The following is a 22,220-nucleotide window of genomic DNA, read 5'->3' on the forward strand; positions in this document are numbered from 1 at the left end:
TGTACGTGTAAAGGATATTTACGCTTCGCACGAGATTTTTCTAAAGAAAAACTTTAGCATTCTGCTTTTTGCACGCTGTCACTTTTGTTACCAGACTCAGCATTAAATTTGGTTGCTGAAACAAACAAAACTTTGTACTGCAAAAATTCACCTTTTGAAAACTCGCAGGTTTAGAAGGTTTTGGTTGCAACCACGCGGGCCGAACGGCATTAGGAGTGCCGGAACGGGCCGACGGGCCTTTCGCTTGAAGACCTGATCGCCCGATTTTTGACGTCACAGCGAAGCAACAATCGGCCCGATTGTTTCTATCGTATTTCCCTATAATGTGGCTGTCAAAGCGACTCGTAATACAACTTGTATAAATATGTTATTTTGCCGAGTAGTCTGCAAAACGAGTTCGTCCGACCACTTTCCAAGCCTGCACATATATTTTCGTTCACTTCCCCACCCCCAACAGTTTCTGTAAAATTTACTTACTTGTTGCGTCGCACTGCAGTAATCCACTTCTGTTGCCGTGTCGCTTCCCAAGATCTCAAAGGGAAGCTGGGGAAGCGGTGAAGTTCGACGCTTGAGTCACCTTCGCGACTGTGGCCGTCTTTCATGCAGCAGTACCAACGTTTATTTTTTGGGGGAACTCTAGGAGTAGGCGAGATGTCGCAGGAACCCGGTGAGGTTATAGAGACGTGAAGTTGGGACTCACTTTTACAAAAAACGGTTCCTAAAAAAGCTCACGCCGATCCGAAATGCAACGTTCACACGTGGTTTCTGGATGCGCCCGCCCGCAGCCCCCGGGACCCGCGTGGTCCTGGCCTACCCAGTTTCATTGTTTTGCAGCAGCTAGATGGCGCAACGTGTAGCGCCAAACTGCATTGCAGGTTGCCTATAAAAACGGTAGATGTACTTCAGTAAGTGACATATTATTCAACTGGAATTTAAAGAAGTTGGCTAACTCCCCGATGAGCCAAAGCACAAGTTTCTTCAACATTCTCAACTATATATACAACTGCAATTCACACGAAAATACCAAAGGTGCCATTAAATTCCAAAACGCTGTACAGTTGATTTGGTGATTGGCAGGAGATATCCTTAACAATCCACGGAATAACCAATGTTTGGCAGCCTGTTGTTCCAACAGAGAAGAAACAAGCAGCGTCAGTGCGAAGATCGCCGCCCTATTGTCGTCATGCACCACGTTACAACAGCGATCTAAGATGCGTTTTTTATGTGGTGGCGGTATTAAAACAGATGAAAAACAAATAGGGTACTGTTGGAACATCACTTGTCAAGGAGTGTAACATTGACCGGTACTTCTTATGCAGATCTGCTAATAATAACCTTCGCCCTGAAATTAGGAGTAAACAATGACTTCTGGTGAAGCAGGAAAATTCCAGACCCTCTACTGCTCGCTCAACGGTTGCTGCAATCCAGAATATAAAGTTTGGGGCGAGGTCGGGTCAATAATGACCCGACCGCGCTCTTTCTGCCTTTCATGTGTTCGGACGGCTCAAAAGAGCCGCGGGAGGCAAGCATTAGCGAAGCGATGTAGAGGTGAAAACCAGTGCACGAGTGACTTCCGTCACAACCAAAAATAATTCTTCGCAAGAGGTATCCTTGCGCTCCTGAAGCGGTGGAATACGTGGCTTCCATGTCATGACAGCTACGTCAAAAAAGATAGACGTATAATCTTTTTGTGTTTCATTTTCTGCGTCATAATAATTAATTAGTATTCTGTAGTGAATCGTGAATCACCCTCATATATAATAATAGTAATAGTAATAGTAATAGTTTTATTCCGTGGTGCAAATATGCCATTTCAGTTCCAGGACTGATCAAAGCCACAGAGGCTTCTAGGATCAGGTCCACCATTGTAAAACAAATAATAATAATATTAATAATAATGATAATAATAATAATAATAATAATTTTATTGCAAATGAACAAAACTTATGTTACGTCAGACCTACCTAAGCCACATTGGGCTTGACTGGCAGCGTCTTACAATTTGTGAAACCAGCCGTTTGCGAAAGGAAACATGTAAAATAGAATTCACACGAAAAAATTAGAATGACAAAAGAAAATTAGTGAGCACTTTACGAACTAACATTTCTCAGGTCTTTCTTGAGCTTGTAAGTTGTTCTTAAATTTATAAGACTAGAAGGTAATTTGTTCATAAATGCTGGTACATAGTAACTACGAGCTCTTTTTGCAAATCTTGTCGAACATCGAGGTATCCGGTAACGCGTTTTGGTCCTAAGAATACGAGAAGATACATATAGAACTTTAAATTGACTATCCCGAAAATTCCTATGAACAACAGTTTACATCAATAGCGAGTTATGATCAGGCAAATGCAGTGCTTTAAACACGTCAATGTCCTTACCGAGGCATAAATCATAGGAAATGTTTTTGAACAAAGAAAGCGGAATCGTAATAATTCTAATTTGCCAACGCAGAGCAACATGACCACAGACGGTAATACCGTAAGAGAGTACATTGAGGACTAGAGCATGTACATTAATTTTTCGAACGGATAGTGGCAGAAAAATATCTCGTGTCGTATAACAAAGAAAACACTGCACGAAGTTTCTAACACAGATGAGCGAGATGGGTGTTTCAGGTTAGGTCACTGTCAAAGAATAGGCCAAGATATTTTACAGAAGATGTATGCCGTATACGCTATAGTATTTGCATGCTATAGTACTATGATTTCTATAGTACGAAAGTACTATGACTATGACATTTAACAAAAAAGTGCTGTACGTGCAATATCGTCTGTTCCCCCTCTCCATCCCACTGCATAATTATTTAATGCCCTAAAAATAAAAACAATTTACCAACTATATGCTTTCAAACTTTTAACAACGTGTCGTAGGGCTGTTCATCAAAACAACGTTCATTACATTCACTTAGCTAACCCAAAACATCGCATCATCCTGCGCGACCTCAGGCAAAATCAGCCCTGGGTAATCCGTTCATCCCACACAAATTACCTTGATCAGACGCTTCATTACAATTTGCCCGTTATACTAAACACTCTGTACAAAAAGATAATAAATTTAAAGGCACTTTCACATAAAGGGTTAGTGAATTGGATTTTTTCTCTATGACTTTTTGAATACTGGCGTTTTTTTTATCCTGTGTGCTTTCTTTGTGTATTTGCTTACCGCTCTCGAGGTTTATTGTCGGGTATTGTGTATTTCTTTTTTTTTTTTGCCTAAAGTCCCCAATACACCAAACGTTTGTATAAGATGTGCCTACATTTATGTAATATTTACTTGTTTTTTTGGGTGTAAATAAATCTTGATTTGATTTGATAGTATATATATATATATATACCGGGTGTTTTTTTTTTAAGCTTAACAGAATTTTTAAAAAGAAACCATGAAAGCTAGGTTAATGCGGTTTGCGCAGGTGAGTTATACGGCCAGGAGGACATAGTATAGGGGGCTAATCGTAAAGATCAATCGGTTAATTAGTTAAAATTTGTTAATTAACTTTATAATTAATGAGAATAGACATATAGTTCCAATTATAAACTTGCTCAGCGTCATCGAAAACCACTAAATCAGTAATTTTCAGAAAGACTTTGAACACATGAGAAGCGTAGTAGTGCACTAAAGTTACCACTCGTAGAGCAGGTACAAGGCTGGGGCTAGATAAGAGACGGAAAAATTGCGCGGGCGCCTTATCGCAAGCGCTAGCTTTGTACGTGCTCCACGAGTGCTTACTTTAGTGCACTACTACGCTTCTCACGCGCTCAAAGTCTTTCTGAAAATGACTGTTTAAGGGGTTTTCGATGATGCCCAGCAAGTTTCTAATTGGAACTATATGTCTATTTTCATTAATTAAAAAGTTAATTAACAAATTTTAACTAATTAGCGGACTGATTGGTACGATTAGTCTCTTATATTATGTCCCCCTGGCCGTGTAACTCGCCTGCGCAGACTGCATTAATCTAGCTTTCATGGTTTTTGAAAACAATTCTGTTAAGCTTAAAAAAAACACCCTGTATATATATATATACATACAGTGGTGAACAAAAAGATATGATATTTCGGTTTTACGTCGGTAACTTTTCTTCGAACTGTGATACAGATATAAAAATTGGAAAGGAACACTACATTAACGTATTTATAGAGTAGAAACCGATGCTCCCTTAAATACGAATCAATCAACTAGATGTCGAGCAATACTTCTGTAAAAGAAACGAAATATCATATCTTTTTGTTCACTACTACATACTATAGAGAGCTTAGGAACCGCAGAAAGTGGCTCTTTATGTCCTAATTTGTTTAAGGTATTCTTGGCTAATTGCACAATACTTTGGGCTGAAGAACGATAGCAATACTCGGGACACACAACGCCCCCGGGGTCCTTATGTTCCTCACCTACTAGAGTTGCAAACATTACTATACCAAATTAAACAATGTCAGAGTTTAAACAAGCCTCGGAATCACGCCACGATTATTGATGTTGACGGATGTGAGTTTTTGTATTTCACTCGGGGCTTCATTTTAGTATTAAAGCTTCCGGCGTTTGCAGCAAGATTAACCTCCGACTCCAGTAGACGCTTTGCCCTAGTATTATAAAAATATTCCAATGTAGAGTAGTGTCCAAAAATATTGAGTTTCGTTTTTAATGCGATTACTTTTACTTTACATCACGAACTACATCCTCCTCTTCGCAGTTATATAAACACCACGTGCATTATTTTAAAACGTTTATCGCATTTGACATTTGAAAACTTTCAGAAATTATAGTGCCCGTAAAAGCCGCCTCTGTTGTGGATGGACGAAAACCTAAAGATTTCGGTAAGTACGACACAAACAGAAAAAAAAAAAATTCACACGTTGCGGTAATATACTTACTTATATGTAGTTAATTAGAAGTATTTGTCGTGTTGGAAGTCCGTGGCTGCATACGAGCTCACATTTGTGCATATCCCTCCCCCCCCCCTCCCCCCCTCCCACTTACTCATACTGTGAGCACGTTGGTCTGCTCTTTGCGCACTTCGTGCATTTGTTTACTCCCTAAACGCGTTCACGTGCTTTTGTATCTATGCGACCTTGACCAATGACGAAAATAATCCTTAGAGAAGGGGAATATTATCCTTTGCACCTTTGCACTTATTTGCATTATAAACTCGACCAATGACGGTGTGTGCTTGGCTGCCTCGCCATGGCGCGTTGCATCCGTATTCTTTATGTTGCCTTTTGATTGCCATGCTTCCTTGCTGCATCTCGATGCGCCGAAGAAGCGTTTTGGAACGATTGCTTGCTATATTAACCTCGCATGCTCACATATGATTTGAAATGTTAACTACCCGTTATCTTACCGTAAATTGGCAAAGAGCGAACGCCACGGGTCCATCGAGCCAATCGAAGTGACTGAAGCGAAATACGTGACAGCTGTTTCCAAGGGTACAGGCGCTCTTTCCAAGGAAACCCAAGAAGTTGTATTAAAAGAGAGGAAGGAAGTTCCCCCTTAGCCGAACCTTCTATTCGGTGTCCCAGATGTCGCGTTTCATTTCACCCCCTAAAAACTTAGTCCATTCAAATTCGTACAAAAAATGAATGGTGTTTACGATTCCCTGTAGTGCGAAATTAAAGCGCCGCTCTTGAGGTGGAGGAGGGGAGGGTATACCCCTCCTCTTCTTCCGTACTCTCTCCTCCTCCCCTCCTCCACTCCTCATCCTCCCCACGTCCTCTCCCCTCATTGTCCTCTCCTCCTTTCTTCCTCCTCCGTACCCTCCCCTACTCCTTGTTTTGACCCTCCCCACCTCCTCCTTCGTACCCTGCCCTCCTTCTCCTCCATAAATTCTCCTCCCCTCCAAGTTTCCCTGCTAAATTTAGCTGAAAAATTGACACCCCGTGACGTCAAGACCAATTTAGTTTCCCCGCTAAATTTCTAGAGGAATATAACGTCTCATACTTGGTGTCACGTCACCTATGAAGAACTTCAGTTTCTCCGCGAGATTTGTTGGGAAAATTGACGTCACGTGACCTCAACTGCAATTCAGTTTTCCGCTGAATTTAGCGGGGCGATTCCCCGCTAAATTTTTCGGGGAATTGAATTGGTCTTGAGGTCACGTGACGTCGATTTTCCCGCTGAATTTAGCGCGGTCCGCCGAAGCCGACGGCGACACCGCGAAACACGGAAACGGGCGCCTGAGAGATGCGCTCTAAAAATGAAGGACGTTTACAAATCTTTGTAACGCGAAACTAGAGCGCAGCTCTTGAGGAGGAGAGGGGGGTATAAAGAGGAGGGCGTCTCCTCCCCCTTTTTTATACCCTCCCCTTCTCCTCTCCCCCTCCCCCTCTTCCCTCCTCTTCCTTCCCTCCTCGTGCTCCTCTCGTCCTCCTCTCCTCCTCCCGCTAAGTTCTCCCGCTATATTTTCCTCTAAATTCAGTCAAAATTTCCCCGCTAAATTTAGCAAGTTCACTTTCCCGCTAAATTTAGTAAGTTAGTTTTCCCGCTAAGTTATCCCGCTTAATTCTGGGCTTAACAGAAAGCTACTAACAACAGCTTTTCAGCACGCATCGATCACCTTCATAAACTTGGCACGCCGTTCCGTAGCACGAATCATTTCTTCGAGTTTTTCCTTCCCAACAGTCCATCAGTGTGGAATCATCTTTTTTGAACCATCGCCAAAATTGCCGGCAACGAACGTTTTCGAACTGGCATTGCTAGCCGTTTTCGTAAAAAGCCCTAATAGCCGATTCACACGACGGACGGAATCGCGATTTTCGTCCGCGGACCGTGCACCAGGTGACCGCAACGTCACCGATTCCTGCGATCCGCGCCTCGTCCGCGGACGTGCGGACTGATAAAGTCGAGCGCCTTTTTCACTCGCGGATTTTTGGCGGGTAGTTGACTTGAAAAGGCGTTTAGTCTGGCAACAATACATAGTTTTCTTGTTTTGCTTTTGATTCTGAACGATGAAAACAAAAATGGCGCATCGTTGTGTTTTGTGCGTTCGCTGGTTCATTTTCTCGCGCGTTTCTTGGTTCCACTTGTGAAAGAAACTGCAGAAACTTTGTCTGGCTGACGCAACGCAGGTTCCGGTACTCCTCCGGGTCCACGTCAAGAAGCTCCCGTCAAAGCTCGTCTAGCACGCCACGATAAGTCTTGCACGTTCAATCACGATTTCACCGAGCAAGACCTCTCTTGTGGCTGTGGTGAATTTGAGTATTGTGCACTCCGCGCCCGTGCGCGGAGTGCGTGAAGACATCTCCAAACGCCGCTCCGCGAGCCCAGAACTTCGTCGCTTTTACGCGAAACACTTCTCAAGCAGGACCATGCCCGTGTCACTCTCATGCTTTGGGTTAGTAAAGCTAGTGGCGTTTCGCGCGAAGCCTATCACGGTGTTTTGTCTTGATCTGTACTTAACAGCGGCGTACAATTTATTATCGCGGTAGCAAACGTCGATTTCTCTCTTGGACAACGGTCCCACGGTGCGATGTTGGTGTTTTGCGGCACTGTGGGGTGGCGACCAGGTTCGGCCCGTCCTCGCTGGCGTCTGCTCGTCGTCTCCCTCGTGTGGATGCGCTTGGGAGGCGGAGGGACCGCGGACATGTCGTCACGTGATCAATCCGTCCGCGGATCAGTCCGTCGTGTGAATTGGCCTTAACCAGTGGCGTATATGCAGACAGCTTGGCCGTGCATCGGAAAGTATAGGAGTAAAATGAGGAGGCGCCATTGGCCGAAAGCGGGCTGGGTGTGTTCCAGGGCATCTTCACAAATTCGAATGTGGCCAACCAGGAGCCTAAAATAATACCCTGGCGGTGGTCGCGAGAAACGAAATTAATAAGTGCGTCGGAGTAACTCTCGGTGACTGAAAATATGGTGAACGTGATGTTTCAACCACGGTCATTCAAAATCGTGGTGGAAGTGCGCGACTAGCGCAACGATCGGCATAATCCGCACGCCAGGCGCCGACGGCCGCGAATCTGCCGTCCGAGCGGTCACGCCCTGTCCGAGAAAAACGAGTTAGAGCGTTACATTCGTTTCTTTCATCTTTCTGCATGATAATAATCGAAACATCACGTTCATCCTATTTTCAATCGTAAATGGTGACCATATACGCTTATTAAACATGACGCTTATTACTGCACTCTTACGCGCTTATTAAAACCATATACCTATTATTAAAACTGTTTCTCGCTACCACCCCTAGTGGATTTTTTTCAGCTTCTGGTTGGCCAAGAGAACATGCCAAGCACTCTTTCTGCGCCTTGTGTACGCCCTGGCTCTGCCCGCGCCTCCTCTTGACCAAAGTATCTGTATACACAGCTCTGGCCCTAACTACCGTGTAATTATTTTAAAAATATATTTCTTTTGTCTTTTTATTGCGCTTTCTGATGTTACCCTCTCCCCTATGTAATGCGATTGGGGCCGAAGGTAACTAAATAAATAAATAAATACAAGTGTTACGCTGTCACGGGTCTCAAACCTGATGGTTTCGTGGCAGGGGTGGTGGTTCTGGCAGGTGCTTGTTCCGCTGCAGGTCGCTCTCCAGCTCCACACTCCATGGAAAGTTGGGTGGCAAGGAGGTGCGACGCCGTGACGACAGTGGCACTCGCGTTCTCTCTCGTGTCATGATGGCGACATTAAACAGCCTGAATGCCCGTTCACACTCTTGCAACCGAGTACGACCGAGAGAGACCAGACCCGTTTTAAGCCTTTTGCGACTTCTTATAACTGAATGCGATGCAGCGGAGCTGGTCCTAAGAGATCGCAAAAGGCTTAAAAACCGGTCTGGTCTCCCTCGGTCTTACTCGCTCGCAAGAGTGTGAACGGGCCTTCACACCCCAACCTTTGGGACAAAATATGTTGCCACATTTGGACCCCTTTCATCGCATCTACGGAATGTGGTGCTAAACACAGGAGTCGGAGACCCATTCCGGTCCCCGTATGTAACTATACTCGGTGGCAGGTTGTGGAAGCCCCCCCCACCTCTTTTCAACTGTAGCGGAGCGAACACTGGGGGGAAGTCGCCTCTTATCCAGCGTTCGCTCTGCTGAAGTGAGAACAGGTGGGAGGACCTTCCCTTGAACTCATACCCTATCACTGACTGTAGGCTGTGCAGTCTGTATATACGTTAAAGAAACATCGAAGTGCTCGACGTAGTTCCCTCGTATATGCAGGCGCCACAATGTAAGTGAATTCGAGTGACATAATGTTATTACCCATAAATATAAAACAAATATTAATACAACAATAAAAATAATATTATCGATTTTGCCCCAGAGCCTCTGTGCGTCGATGAACTTTTTGCAGATAACATAGATTCCACACTACACTTTTTAAATCTGCAGATAAGCTGGAGCATCACAAAATGCTGCTGGGAGTCCAAATGCTATATGATAATACGTTTGTACAGAGCAGCGTGAAACTTTCGGAAAGCATAAACCAATATCTTTTAGCACTGTTACAAGCTGTGAGTGGTTTTGAAACTACTAATTTTAGTTTTGAATCCCGGTGGTGGAATGAGTAACTTTTCAGAACAAAATCATATGTTGAATATTGTTAACTCTGTCCATACTGAATTAGATTTTTCTTACAGGCTGAATTAAGGTTCGCAAATATGATGGATCCTGTCATTGAACTAGTATTGACCCAAACAACCCGTGTGAGTATGCTGCCTTGTTGAGTACAGATATGTTTTTCGAATATCAAATGAGTAACAAGAGCTAGGAATCCTTGGAATGCTGGGGATGTAGTTTGGCAGATAATAATTAAAGAGAAATGAGTTGTTCTGCCTATGTCTTTTCTTAAGGTGCCACCTGCATGTCTATGGGCATCATATTCATATTTTCGCCTGACTTTGGAACGCAAGGAGCCAACAAAGGTACAAATAAAAAACACGACAGACACTGGCGACGTTCGCGTCCGTGTCTGTCGTGTCTTCTGTTTGTTCATTGTGGCCGCTTTGCGCTCAAAAAACCAAGACATTTTTTTATCAACATGCTCTTCTGCTTCTATCTATGTTCAAATTGTTTCCTTTGGTTTAAGGACTAACTCATTGCTTTCTTCCATCGCTTATATATTAATGGTTATTATGCAAAACTACATTTCTCTTTATTTAAGGGTTCCATGGGCAGCTTGGAACCCTTTCAGTGGGTACAAACCAAAATTAAATGTTAAAAAAAATATTAGAAATACAAATTCAAAATTTAAAATCTGCAAATTTGTAAAAAAAAAAAAAAAAAAAAAAAACGCATACACATTTTGTGTTTGAGTACGCCGGAAAAGCCGACCTTGTTCGCAATTGTCTTTGGCGACTGCTAAATTTACTTGGTAATCTATATATAAAAGTTAATTCAATCATTGCCTAGCATGAAACAATAGCAGGCGATAGATGGCTATATTTTATTTTAAGAGATAAAAAATGTTTTTTTTTTTTTTTTTTTTATACGCGTTAGAGTTAATTGTTTTGGTGCATTCAACCTTCTTTCGTTTGGACGGTTGTGGTTTGGACTGAACTCAACTGGTTTTACGAGGCAGCGGCGCGGTTCTGGCGTACTTCTTAGCTCAGTTTGTTCGCTCGTTACTTGCACTTCCCCTCTTACAAGAGAGAAATAGTTTTCTCGCACTCTTCCAAGGAGTCCAAGGACGCGCTCGGGAAGCGGGCGAGGAGGCGACGAAATGCCCGTGGCGACGAACACGAAGACGTGAGACGCGCCTCACCGTGCATGCTACGTTGTGCATCTCCGAAATCAAGGCCCTTTAACACACTTGCGACCTCTTAGAATCGAGTGCCTTAAGTGTTGTTCACAGTCTTGTAACCGAGTAAGACCGAGAGAAACAAGACCGGTTTTTTTAGCCTCTTGCGACGGCCTAGGAAATGCTTCGCAGCAGCGCATCCGGTCCTCCGCCGTCGCAAGAGGCTTAAAAGCGGTCTTGTCTCTCTCGGTCTTACTCGGTTGCAAGTGAATGCTCTTGCGACGGGAAAATGCACTGACACCCTGGCGTCATGTATGCGGTAACCCTGAAATTGCATTTCACTAGAGCGAAGATTTGGCGGTATTTGAAAGGTGAAATGTACGCACTACTCATGAGAAATGTTCATTTATAACATTGACAAAAGTGTTTCAAGCAAAGAAAGATAGAATGATGCTTGAAAGAAACATAAAATACACGAGACCGCCAAGTGTCCCACTGCTACTGGATAGCTGGTGCGGGTGTGTTCTCTCGTCGTAAGGATTTTAAGAGGTTTCCAGGCACTCAGTCCTAATAAGTCATACATGTGTGAGCAAACTTTAACTCGGAAGCACGCGGGAATGGCTTTAGTCGTCGCTGTCTATCTGCTAACTCACGGGCACATTGAAACTGCGCTCAGGGTATAACATAAACGCGAATACACATATCTAAGCGTCACACACAATGTCCGAAGTTTTGAGAAGCTTCCTGCTCGACATGCTTCAGTGTAAGATCTACATGTCCCGAACGCAGAGAGATCAGTATGCGAACCGCAGGCGGCGATCGAGTGCAGCTGTGGTGACTGCATTCGAAACCGCCGACGCTCGTGAGAACAGACTTGCTTTCCGAAGACAACAGTATGTAGATCGTAGCGAGGTTGGAATGGTCGTCGTTTACTGAGTCGGAACCCCGGCGCTAAATGCAAATGCATCTCGTCCAGAATCAATGTAGCGACAGCAATGATTTCGGCATAATTTATTTTGTAAACAAGCTTTCTTAAATGCGCTATCATTTATTGCCCTGATGCATGCAGCCGTTTTTCGTTTGGACGGTCGTGGTCTGGTTTGGACTAGTTTGGACTGAACTGGTTTCGTGAGACCGTGGCTCATGGCTCTGTCCATTCCCTCGTTGCCTCCACTTTACCTCTTACGTAAGAGGGAACGAGTCTTATTGCACTCTTTGAAGCACTACCCTCTAGAGCTAAAGGCCGCAGTTATGTAACGCGAGTCGTCCGGCGAGCACTGCGGACAAGCGCTGGACTGAAGGCCTCCCGCATATATTTATCAACGTATTATAACATTTTCAACAACACAAACGTTTGTTAATAGGCAAAACGGGAGTTATAAAAATCATATGACTGGGAAACGTATTTAACTACATGAGCAGCCTATTAGGACGTACACCTGTTGTTACCAAATGCAAGAACAAAATTAACAACGTCCTAAAAAAATGGGCTTTCGCTGTAGGCACCAACCCTTGGGTGCTTTAATTATTTCTAGGAGCGAAACGACAATATCAAACAATAATTGCCCTGAAACGTTACTGTAAGAAGTGAAGGGACCCTCAAAAATGCATAACAGCAACACTCAAGTGCGTGCTGGTTGCACATGTGTGGTTACTGAATTCGTTAGTGGAACAAACTAAAAGAAGAGCCTTACAAAAATGTTGACTGATGCTACTTTAGAGTAAAAAAAAAAAATGTAATGTATTCAAATGTAATTTTCGCAATTGAAAACAAATGGTTACGAAACAGCTGCAGGCGAGCTGGAGATTGTTTGTGATAAAGTAACTAATCCGAGACTGTGGCACGAAGACAAAAAAATGATACGCCCAAAAATACACAAAAACGAGGGACAGACACACTGTAAATCAAAGTGCACAAGATTTGATTGAATCTAGTGCATCCCGCGTTCATTCACACCACGAATAGAAGCTGTAAATATAAGTGACTTTCTCACATTTGATAAGTTAAAATTGTATCATCTTCTGTACCCATATAATAATTTTAATTTTACGGTTTAACAATTTATATTATTTCACTTGGAATTAGCCTCACGAATCTGTTTGTTAAACTTTCCACATTAGTGTTTAGCACAATGTTTGTGCTACACCGGAACAAGTGCCTCAGCACGAGCTCACTTGTCTGTCCTTCAAAGGCGTGGAAATCAGAAGTCTCTTTAGTAGACAGAAGTTCCATTGTGAATGGTGAGCTTGGTGGTGAACTGGTGTTGATACATAACCTTCAGGAACTCTGCCTGCTTGGGAGCTCTCCAGCAACAACGTAATTTTGTGATAAAGCAATATGACCAACATAGTTGAATCAAGAAGCCCCTTCGATCTAATTCCTTCACAAGAAAGTAGTTCTCTTGCGCGAATGTAACTGTTGTCTTCTTGTACTTTTCGGTGAGCGTGGCCCTGTATTTCTAACACATCAACCTTTAAAGCGCAGCTCTTAGGCGCCCGTTTCCGGCTTGAGCGGCGTCGCCGTCGCCGTCGGCGTAACCGCGACCTCCCCCCCTCCCAGGACCTCAGGAGGACCTCGGGTGGCATCGGGAGGACCTCGGGAGGACCTCGGGTTCCTTCGGGAGGATCTAGAGAGGACCTCGGGTACCTTCGGTGACCTCGGGGAGGGGAAGGGGGGGGGGGGGTGTACCGTGACCCCCCAATGGGGTCACGTGAAATCCCTCCCCGAGGTCACGTGACCCCCCACCCCCCCGCAGTACCCTTCCCTACTCCTCCTCAAGAGCTGCGCTCTAATTCGGCGTTACAGGGAGTCATAAACGGCTTTCACTTTTTTTCAAAACGGCATAAACTGCGTATTGTGCCATGTACACAAAGAGTGGGAGGGTCTCATTTATAGCTTGTGACACTGGCTCTTTTGTAACGACTACGCTGCTGCTGGGCCGTGGCCTGTCTACATGTTTTTCAAGGTACTCCCATCGCTTGTCTTCACACATAGTTATTGGCAACGTACTCTGCAATCGCAGATTGTTTTCACATTCAGAAAGCTGCCGTATTGGTAGGTGAAATGGCGAGCCAGCCAGCAAATTGTACTTATTGGAACGATCTTCCAAGCTATCAATCTAAATCTTTCCCAGCAAAACATAGCTCATCCCGAGTTCAGTAAGGCAGTGATCGGTGAACTGCACAAGAGCACAGGCTGTTTTACGGAGCGTTCCGTGAGTCTGCTTGTTACCACGCCGCTAGTAAGGTTCTCGCTCTCTCATACGCGCAGCCAGGCGTCCACCCAATCTAAAACACTACACAAAAATGAACATTGGGATCGTCCTCTGCAAAAGTCACTGGTTCTTGAAAGTCGTATCTGAGTTGCGTTCTTTTGTTTGGTGTCTTCACATTCACAATTTTCCACCACTTGACTATGATTTAAATGAAACTTGAAATTTCTTTGAAGTACTTTAAGCCTTTCTTCTCTCCGATGGAACAAAGGGCCGTGGGTGGGAAGTGTGTACAACCTCCAAAGCAAGCTTCCCAATTTTCGTCTCAATGTTCGACGGGTTAAGGTCCTTTATTGAGAGGCTAACGCCATACATAGTCGCACTCGAGATCGAAAATTTCTCTGGTGCTTGCAAACGATGCGGACAACATAAACCACACACCTGTAGCCGATCTTCTGCAGCCCCAGTATCACATTTCTCAAGAGCTTGGGCAGAAGCTCTGAGTCAGCTTTGTGCACAGGGCATTCTGGGCGACATCCTTGAAATTCCACGTGCAACATTCTACCATAAAAACAAATGCACTATTGGCTGCTTCTGTAAGTTTGACGGTCCCACCAGTTATGTTACCCTTTTGTACTCAAAGTAGGGCTTGATCTGAATCTTTTCAGCTATGAAAGTCACAAAACGTTGAAAAACATTTAAGCCACAGATGATCATGTTTATGTATTGTAAAAACGCATCACTTTGATGCTCCTTTTAGGGATCCATTCCGTACGATGAGCATATTGCTCGAATGAACATTGAATGCCGCTGACGAATGCCTTCCCTCTATGACTGCTAACAAAGTTGTAGTCATAAGGAGATGTTGCGAAAAAAATGCAGCAAAAACGATGAATTCAGCTGAGTAACGCCTTTATTCCTTTTAATAGCTCGAGCTGCTTGCGTAGAAATTGAATCGCTTGGGCCTTGTCCTTCGTTGCTGTCGCAGACAATTTGTCAAGCAGCATATGTTGCCAATGTCTTCGGCTGAATTTGTTGAACTTGAACAAAGGTTGGCGTCCCAAGTCCGGTAGCCTTGAGTGGGATTACTGCACGCTATTTTACTGTTGCCGTGGCTACAGTAAGGCAGGAACAATTTTTCAGTGATTGAGGTCGGTGCTTGAGTAAGTTTATGAGTTCGATCGGGGCGTAAATTTTTGTTCGCTGAGTTTGGTGAGAGGCGTGAGTTCGTGAGTTCGGTGGTTTTATGAGTTCGGTGATGGGTGTAAGTTCGCGAGTTCGGTGAATTTATGAGTTTGTGAGTGACGCCATCAAGGTGGGTCAACACCTCCTAGACTAAGAAGGCCTCAGAACTCGTTTCGCATGGCCGTGACCGAACAAGAAGGCAATCGGGGCCGTGCTAAAGCGCGGTAGATAGGGCTGCACGCGACAATTTACTGTCATAGAAACAAGTTATTATTGATGCAAACTAGTTTATTTCCTTAAATTCTGACGGTGCACAGCATTTCGGTTAGTGAGCTAATTTTCTTATACTACAAATTATTGTTGCATAAAATCATTGACGTAAAATGCAAGAACCAGGTAGGTGTACAAGGAAATATCAAGAAAGTTAGGGTTTACATTTAAGCATGGAATTGTTATGGATGTAATTATCCTCCTTAGCTGGATTATTTATAGATAACACTTGCCACAAACTACACGATAAACAGTGATTGAAAACGGCATTACACATCGCAATACCAACGCGGTTAACGAGAAAAAATAAACGCAAATAATAACTGCATTTGTGTCTGAAAATAACACAGCAGTGTATTTAAAGGCGAATACTAGTGGTTTGATGTTCCTGTAGGCCTAGAGTTGTTGTTTGTGGAAGAAATTCATACAAGAATTTTAATGTATTTTTAAAAAGAGTTTACCTCTTTTTGCAGGTTTGATTACATGCAAAAAGAGACGAAACACAGCTTTTTGACTGAGGCGCGAGACAGTCGAACGCTGCTGCGGCTGCCGAGCACCGTTCTCTTCTGAAGCGCAGCTTTCAAAAAAAAAAATTCAAGAATTCTATCAATTCATTTTTATATGGTATGGTTGATACTGAAAAAAAGATTGGTACATCATCCTGCAAACAAATATAGCGTTCAAGCAAACCGCAAAAATGGACAAACTTGCTAGCATATTGCTAGAGTGCACTAGAAACGACAAGTGGGGCCACCGGAGTGCTATTTAGGTACCTCCGCATGTGGAAAAAGAACGGCTAATCCAAGGCGCTTCGCTTGTAACGCCCTCTCGGGCGCTACGAGCGATGTGGTTCGGATTGCTGCTTTTCATGAAAAACGCGTTTCGTTCCAACGCCAAGCTCAACCGGCACACTGGTCAAGGTCAGAGAAACGATAGAACGCCGGACTATATTTTTTATACAACCTAGACGTCAGGCGTCACGTACATAAAGTTACCGCGACCTGACTTGTCGTCTCAACGTTATGCGACGTCAGGACGACGCCTTGACGTCAACGTCGTCATCGACGTTGACAACGTGCGTTACATGACATCAAGAATGCGTTCTGACGTCATATTGTGTTGACAACGACGACGATGTCAACGTTGACGTTGATGACGACGACGACAACGTCACTGGACGTCAAGGTGACGGCATCCTTGTCAATGCAACGTCACAAGGACGCTTAGTGTCAGTTCGTTGACGTCGTTGTCGACATGACGCAACTTGACGTCACGAAGACGTCCCGACAGCTTCACGACGTCGACGTCATTTTCCATGACGTTACATGGCGTCAAGACTTCGTCGTGACTGCGCGTTGACGTTGATGCTGGCGAAGGCGACGACGTTAGATGCCGTCAAGGCTTCGCCGCGACGTTTACGCTCACGATGACGTCAGGACGACATTAACGTGACGCGATAGCAATGTCTGATGTTGCGTGGGGCGTCGAGGTCAACGTCGGCATCGACTACCACGTCCACGGCGTCCTCGATGTGGCGCGCGACGTCATGACCGCGTTACAATGGTGACTTGATGCCGCGTAACGGCGTCGTCCTTGACGCGACGTCACGACCGCGTTAAAACGGTGGCGTCCTCGACACGACGCAATGTCGCGACGGCCTTACGACAGCATCTTGGCGTCGCGTAACCTCGTCGACGATGACGGCGGGGCGTCGTCGTGTCGTGGTGCTTTGACGTTATCTTTGACGTCCAAATCATAACCTTTGACCTGTGCCATTGCTTCATCGCAGCGAAAGTGGCGCTGCGATCAAAGTGGCTTGGTTCCATCTCATCGCTTTATACATTTTAGGTGCAACTGAAAGCATGAGCGGAGACTATAGCTCGTCCCACCCGTACCTTTTAGTGCACTCTAATATTACTGCATTTCATTCGCCACAGTCCTGCACACGTTTTTTTTTCTAATTTCTGTTTTGATTTGGGGCTTTCCGAATATAAGCCTAATGAAGGTGATTTTGACCTGCGGATAAGTATGACTAAATATGTTGATGAAGTCCGAAAAGCATGACATCCGTGTTTACGTCTAGTTAGTAAACCTTACCCCAGTCTAAAGGATTGGCTGGAAGGAGAACTTTGCCCGCAGAGTAAAATTTCAGTATGCTCTAGCCCCTATTTTTAACTAATGGAAAATGTATGAGTGCCTTCTTATCAGTATTATATTCAAGAACCGCCAGATTTGTTTAGAAGATTATTAGAAACGTACCACAACAAATTGACGAAATTATGATGTATTTTCAGGTGAATGACGAGTTTCTTGTTCTAGACCGGTCTGGTGAAGTCGACTATTATCGTTCACTGCAAATCTTGAAGGATGGAGCTCCAGGTTATGGAATACATTTTGGAGATGCAGATATCGTGTTGTTTGTAACAGGGTAAGCATGATCCGATATATCATTGTTAATGTGCGATGAACAACGGCGTGTAAAATATTCTGTGTTTTATTAAATAGACACAGAAGTAAATAAATCATCATTTTAAAGCGCGCAACTAAGACAGGTGTTTCACTAAAAATTTGATTTGCCGAAATCAAACTTGATATGTAATTGTCATATTTTCTTATGTCAAATAGATATGCAGTGCATATACATACGATATCTACGATTTTGTATCTGACGCTTAGGAAGTACGGTGCAGTTTGTGCACGTATGAACTCTTTCGTAAAATAACGAGCATTTTGTGGCGTGTAAGGCTTCAAATGTGTTAGTCATGTTTTTAGATTTCATTTCCATTTTCAGTGATTCATGCCGGGTGACTTAGACTTTGTCCTCTTGGCTTAAGTATGTCCGGGAGTCTAGATAGTATCCGTATCTTCTCCGTCAATACATAGGGCCAAGCTCACACACCTTGCAAATTTCGCCAGTGCCGAGTAAATAAATATTTTTAGGATACATAATGTTGCTTCACTGGCTTTTAAGCTCAGATATTGAGGTAAGTACTTAAATTAGAGAGAAAACCTTACATAGCTCGAGATTCTGCTCAGCTGAGCGTCTATGCGAAGTACCGTTCAAAACTCTCGCAGCATGAGATTCGAGTCCTAATAGCGGCCATACAAACAATATATTACAATTTCTGTTTGTAGGTTCTGACAGACCCCTCTGGTTACCTAACTGTAAATAAACAAATGAAGAAAATAAAAGGTATTTTGTTTTTAGAAAATAGACTTCCAACCTGCAAGTCTTTCTTTAGAAATACTGGCAAGTTTGAAGTTACAATTTCTGTTGGTAGCTCCTGATAGACTACTATATTAACTAACTTTGGATAATAAATAAAAGAAACAAAAATAGTTTTTTTCTTAAAAATTGACATCAAATTGGATAGTTTTTCAAAATATTCGTTCTTCAGGAACATGTAGCGTGTATATTTATTGCAAAATATTCAAATTATACTCAAAACAGAGAGCTTACTTGGAGTTTTACGGTGATATAAAGATCATAAAGATATGTTGCTTATGTCACACAGCACAGCTTGCTGAACTTCGTCAAATATAATCTCAGAGAGGGGGTTGGACAAAAAAAAAAACAAAAAAACATTAAGAATGTTATAACCTAGACGCTTAATTAGCAAAAAAATAAAAACCATATGTCTAGACTGCTTTCAAAAATTTATATTGGTATAGCGTAAAAAGTAGGGAAAAGAAATGCTGTGAAATATGGCACCCCCGATAAGCTTGAAAAACGTCAGTTTCCACCTCGGCCGCTTCAACGCTTCATAACTTGAGAACAAAAAATCCGACGAAATTGCCGTTTGCGTCTTCTTTTGTTACAGGGATAGCCCCCTGACATAATATATATATATATATATATATATATATATATATATATATATATATATATATATATATTTAATTAGGAATCTGACTCAAAATTTGTGCCTGAGTAGAGATGAAATCACCCATATGTATTGCAGTCACTCAAGGTACTTTTTAGCTCTTTTCCAGCACAATCACACCGACAAAGTGCTCAAGTTCAGTGCAACCAGTCCAAAAGATATGAAGTGTGTCAAAGTAGAGGTTATAAAACTCAACCGACCTATGGGTCTATATTTGGCTAAAATGTCGAGAAATATAAAATAATCACTGGACTCGTATGGGCACACAGGAAATTTAGAGACTCACTTTTGACAATGACTCACGTAGCAATTGCGAGGTGAGTCATTAAAGCCGTGCAGTGTCCTGAACAAAAAGGAAAATCCGCTTTCCCTCGACGTTGGTTCAAGCTCAGCGTGTTAACGAGTTCAAGATGGCTTCAAATCGCCTGTTTCTGTGGCCTTTGTAATCTTCTAGCCTCCCGCCATTTAAAAAAAAAATTATCCAGGACCTCTACCTAAGGTATTGAGTTTCTTTGGAACCGTGTGCGCCTTACACTTCCCGCGAAGAAAAAGATCACAACCAAAGAAGGTAACGTCCTTTTCATCGGGGATGTTCATGTCTGTGACGTACACCTGCAGATTTTGAAAAAAAGGACCGAAGTTTTGCTTTGACCCCGTACTGAAGCGAGCAGACAAATTGGTCATGTCCAGGTCTATTTCCCGAACGGTACCGGAGGTGGGCAACCCAAGGTGTTCTGATGATCGCGTGGATGTCTTGTGTCGATCTGGAGGCGGTCGCCCGGGAACCAAAAGCCTTAAACTTGTGATTGACTTTCTCGCGACCAATAATATGAGCATACTGTTGTCCGGCGAGGTGGGGTGCTTTCTCATCATGACCGAAGGCACGTTACTCAAAAAAAGCACCAACAGACGTAAAAAAGAAAAAATTAAGAACCGTCTTTAATTGTCCAGTCAAATGAAAGAGTGAACCATCATGCTTCTCTACCAACTTAACCTGGCTAATGTTGCTCTAGGAGCCAAGAAGGAAAGAATTATTACGTTAGAGGTATCTTTCGCGGCAATAAAGCCATGAACCAAGAGTCCCTTACGCACCATAGTGTCTAAGCGAGCAACATGGTCTAATGCAGTTACGAGGTATATGCAGAAACACCTTGATTCTCTTCATATTCTCGACCCAATGTGCGTCTCCAACTCCAAGGTGGTTAGTGATTTTCTGAAGGTCAGTAACCCAGCCGGGTGTAGCGTATACAGCACTGATGTTGAAGAAATGTGTTATTCTATTCCCCACGACGATCGCAAGGTTAGAGTCAAGGAGCGCAAAATGAAACACAACGACGAAAGCAACTTGAGGACGCAATGCGGGATCACAGTAGAAGATTTTCTCGAACCACGGTTTGTGTATTTGAAACCCACACTTATAGGATGGGAGGGCAAGATGTTTGTACAAAGGTCCGGAGCATGTGTAGGGTCGAGAGTTGCCTCTGGGGTCCGCAAGATTTTCTAAGGCAGGACAAACCGGGATCTTGGGCCCTGTTTGAAAAAGAACCTTAGAAAATTATTTAGGTGCGTGCAACTGTCTGATAAAGCAAAAAAACATACACATGATGCTGCTGCTCGCGCGTCCACATCGTCCTCCGAGGCCTTGAAAACTTTATCTTTCACTCCACATGGAACTAGCCGTGCTACCCTAAATTCAAAAAGCTTATCTCGCGGTTCCTGAAAGTCACTGTCGAGTGGCTCGCATACGATGTTCTGTTTTGTGTGATGTAGTATGTCCCCATCATTTCTTGGGGTAGTTGGTCCTGGTGTCGGAAGATCACTGTCTTGTTGGATAAAAGAGGATAGCATTTGCAATCTCGGAAATGCATCGTAAGGTTTGAATAAGCGGTTCCTTTGAAATAACTGTGTTCTCGTAGTCGTTTATTTAAGCAACGCCCGGTCTGCCCGCTATGTATGAGTGACCGCAGGATGTTGTATATTGCGCCTATTACGAAGAGAAAAAGCTTAATTTCGTGTTTGACGCTGCACGCACTGCTAGACGTTGAATCCTCTTTGCTCGCGCGTTTGTTCACTGCTGAGAATACTTTGCTTAGCTTGCTGCGGGAGGAAAAGAAAAACATACACACCGAATCTCGACGCGACTTTATCAGTCCTTAAGGTAGGCGGTATAAAATGACTGACACTTCTTTCTCTCTTTCGAATCAAGGTCACCTCGCTTGATCCCTGGACATGCTTTAAGCTGCATAGCAAATTTTCAGCATGCTGAAAGGATGACCGATACAGAGAACCCCGAATCATTGATACTCTGATTTGGGAGATGAAGCTGGAACTCACTTCGCGAATGTTGGAGAACGTTAATGCTGACCTCAGAAAGAAAAAGCAATGAATTGTTTGACTAGTTTGAATTGGCTTCTTGAAGGTTAAGTAGACCCTTCGCTGTTTTGGGATTGTACTACCAGCAAACATGACCGTCCTCCACATCGACGAGGAGATCCAGCAACTTAATAATGTTCTTTCTGTGGTGTCATAGCAGAAACAAAGCTCTATGCTTTCCTCCGTGGAAACCCACAGCACATCGTGAAGCGTTCATTGGAAATTGGCCCCCGTGACAGCTTGATTCCCGATCATTAGACCAAATTATGCCCCCCTACTGCGGCAGCCCTGATTGTGAATTAAACGTGTGTCTCAAGATGATTGTAGATACTTAATTTCATTTTGAAGTGAGTGTTGCTAAGTGTATTTTCTTCATGATGTTTGTAAATATTTGCTCTGTTAGTATGCAGTTCTATGTTATCTAGCGTGAACCCAACTTTTTTTCTGACACCGTTTGGCGATTTTATTTCTTCTGTTATATGTTATACACCAAACGTGTGTCTAAAAACTTTTTGATATATTTAATTTTATTTTTAGGTGAGTGTTGATAAATGTCTCCTTTTCTGATATTTGTAAATAGTTGTTTTCTTTATATGAAGTTCGTTATCAAGCCTGAACTCAACTTTTTTCT

The 22,220-nt window shown here is 43.3% G+C and overlaps 1 protein-coding gene across 1 annotated transcript in view; it reads left to right on the forward strand.

Annotated features, from left to right (window-relative positions):
• Positions 1-4,750: 4,750 nt before the first annotated feature.
• The window catches only part of LOC115328071, a gene marked incomplete at its 5' end in the record, with an annotated part of 91,964 nt that continues 74,494 nt past the window's right edge, over positions 4,751-22,220 (forward strand). The window contains 4 exons of the mRNA XM_029989151.3: positions 4,751-4,811; positions 9,318-9,439; positions 9,566-9,631; positions 17,627-17,760. Coding sequence (XP_029845011.3) covers positions 4,751-4,811; positions 9,318-9,439; positions 9,566-9,631; positions 17,627-17,760 — 383 coding nt within the window. The remainder of the gene's footprint in view (positions 4,812-9,317; positions 9,440-9,565; positions 9,632-17,626; positions 17,761-22,220) is intronic.

This window comes from Ixodes scapularis, unplaced genomic scaffold, assembly GCF_016920785.2.
Source record: "Ixodes scapularis isolate PalLabHiFi unplaced genomic scaffold, ASM1692078v2 PGA_scaffold2__306_contigs__length_199485367, whole genome shotgun sequence".
Classification (NCBI taxonomy): Eukaryota; Metazoa; Arthropoda; class Arachnida; order Ixodida; family Ixodidae; genus Ixodes; species Ixodes scapularis.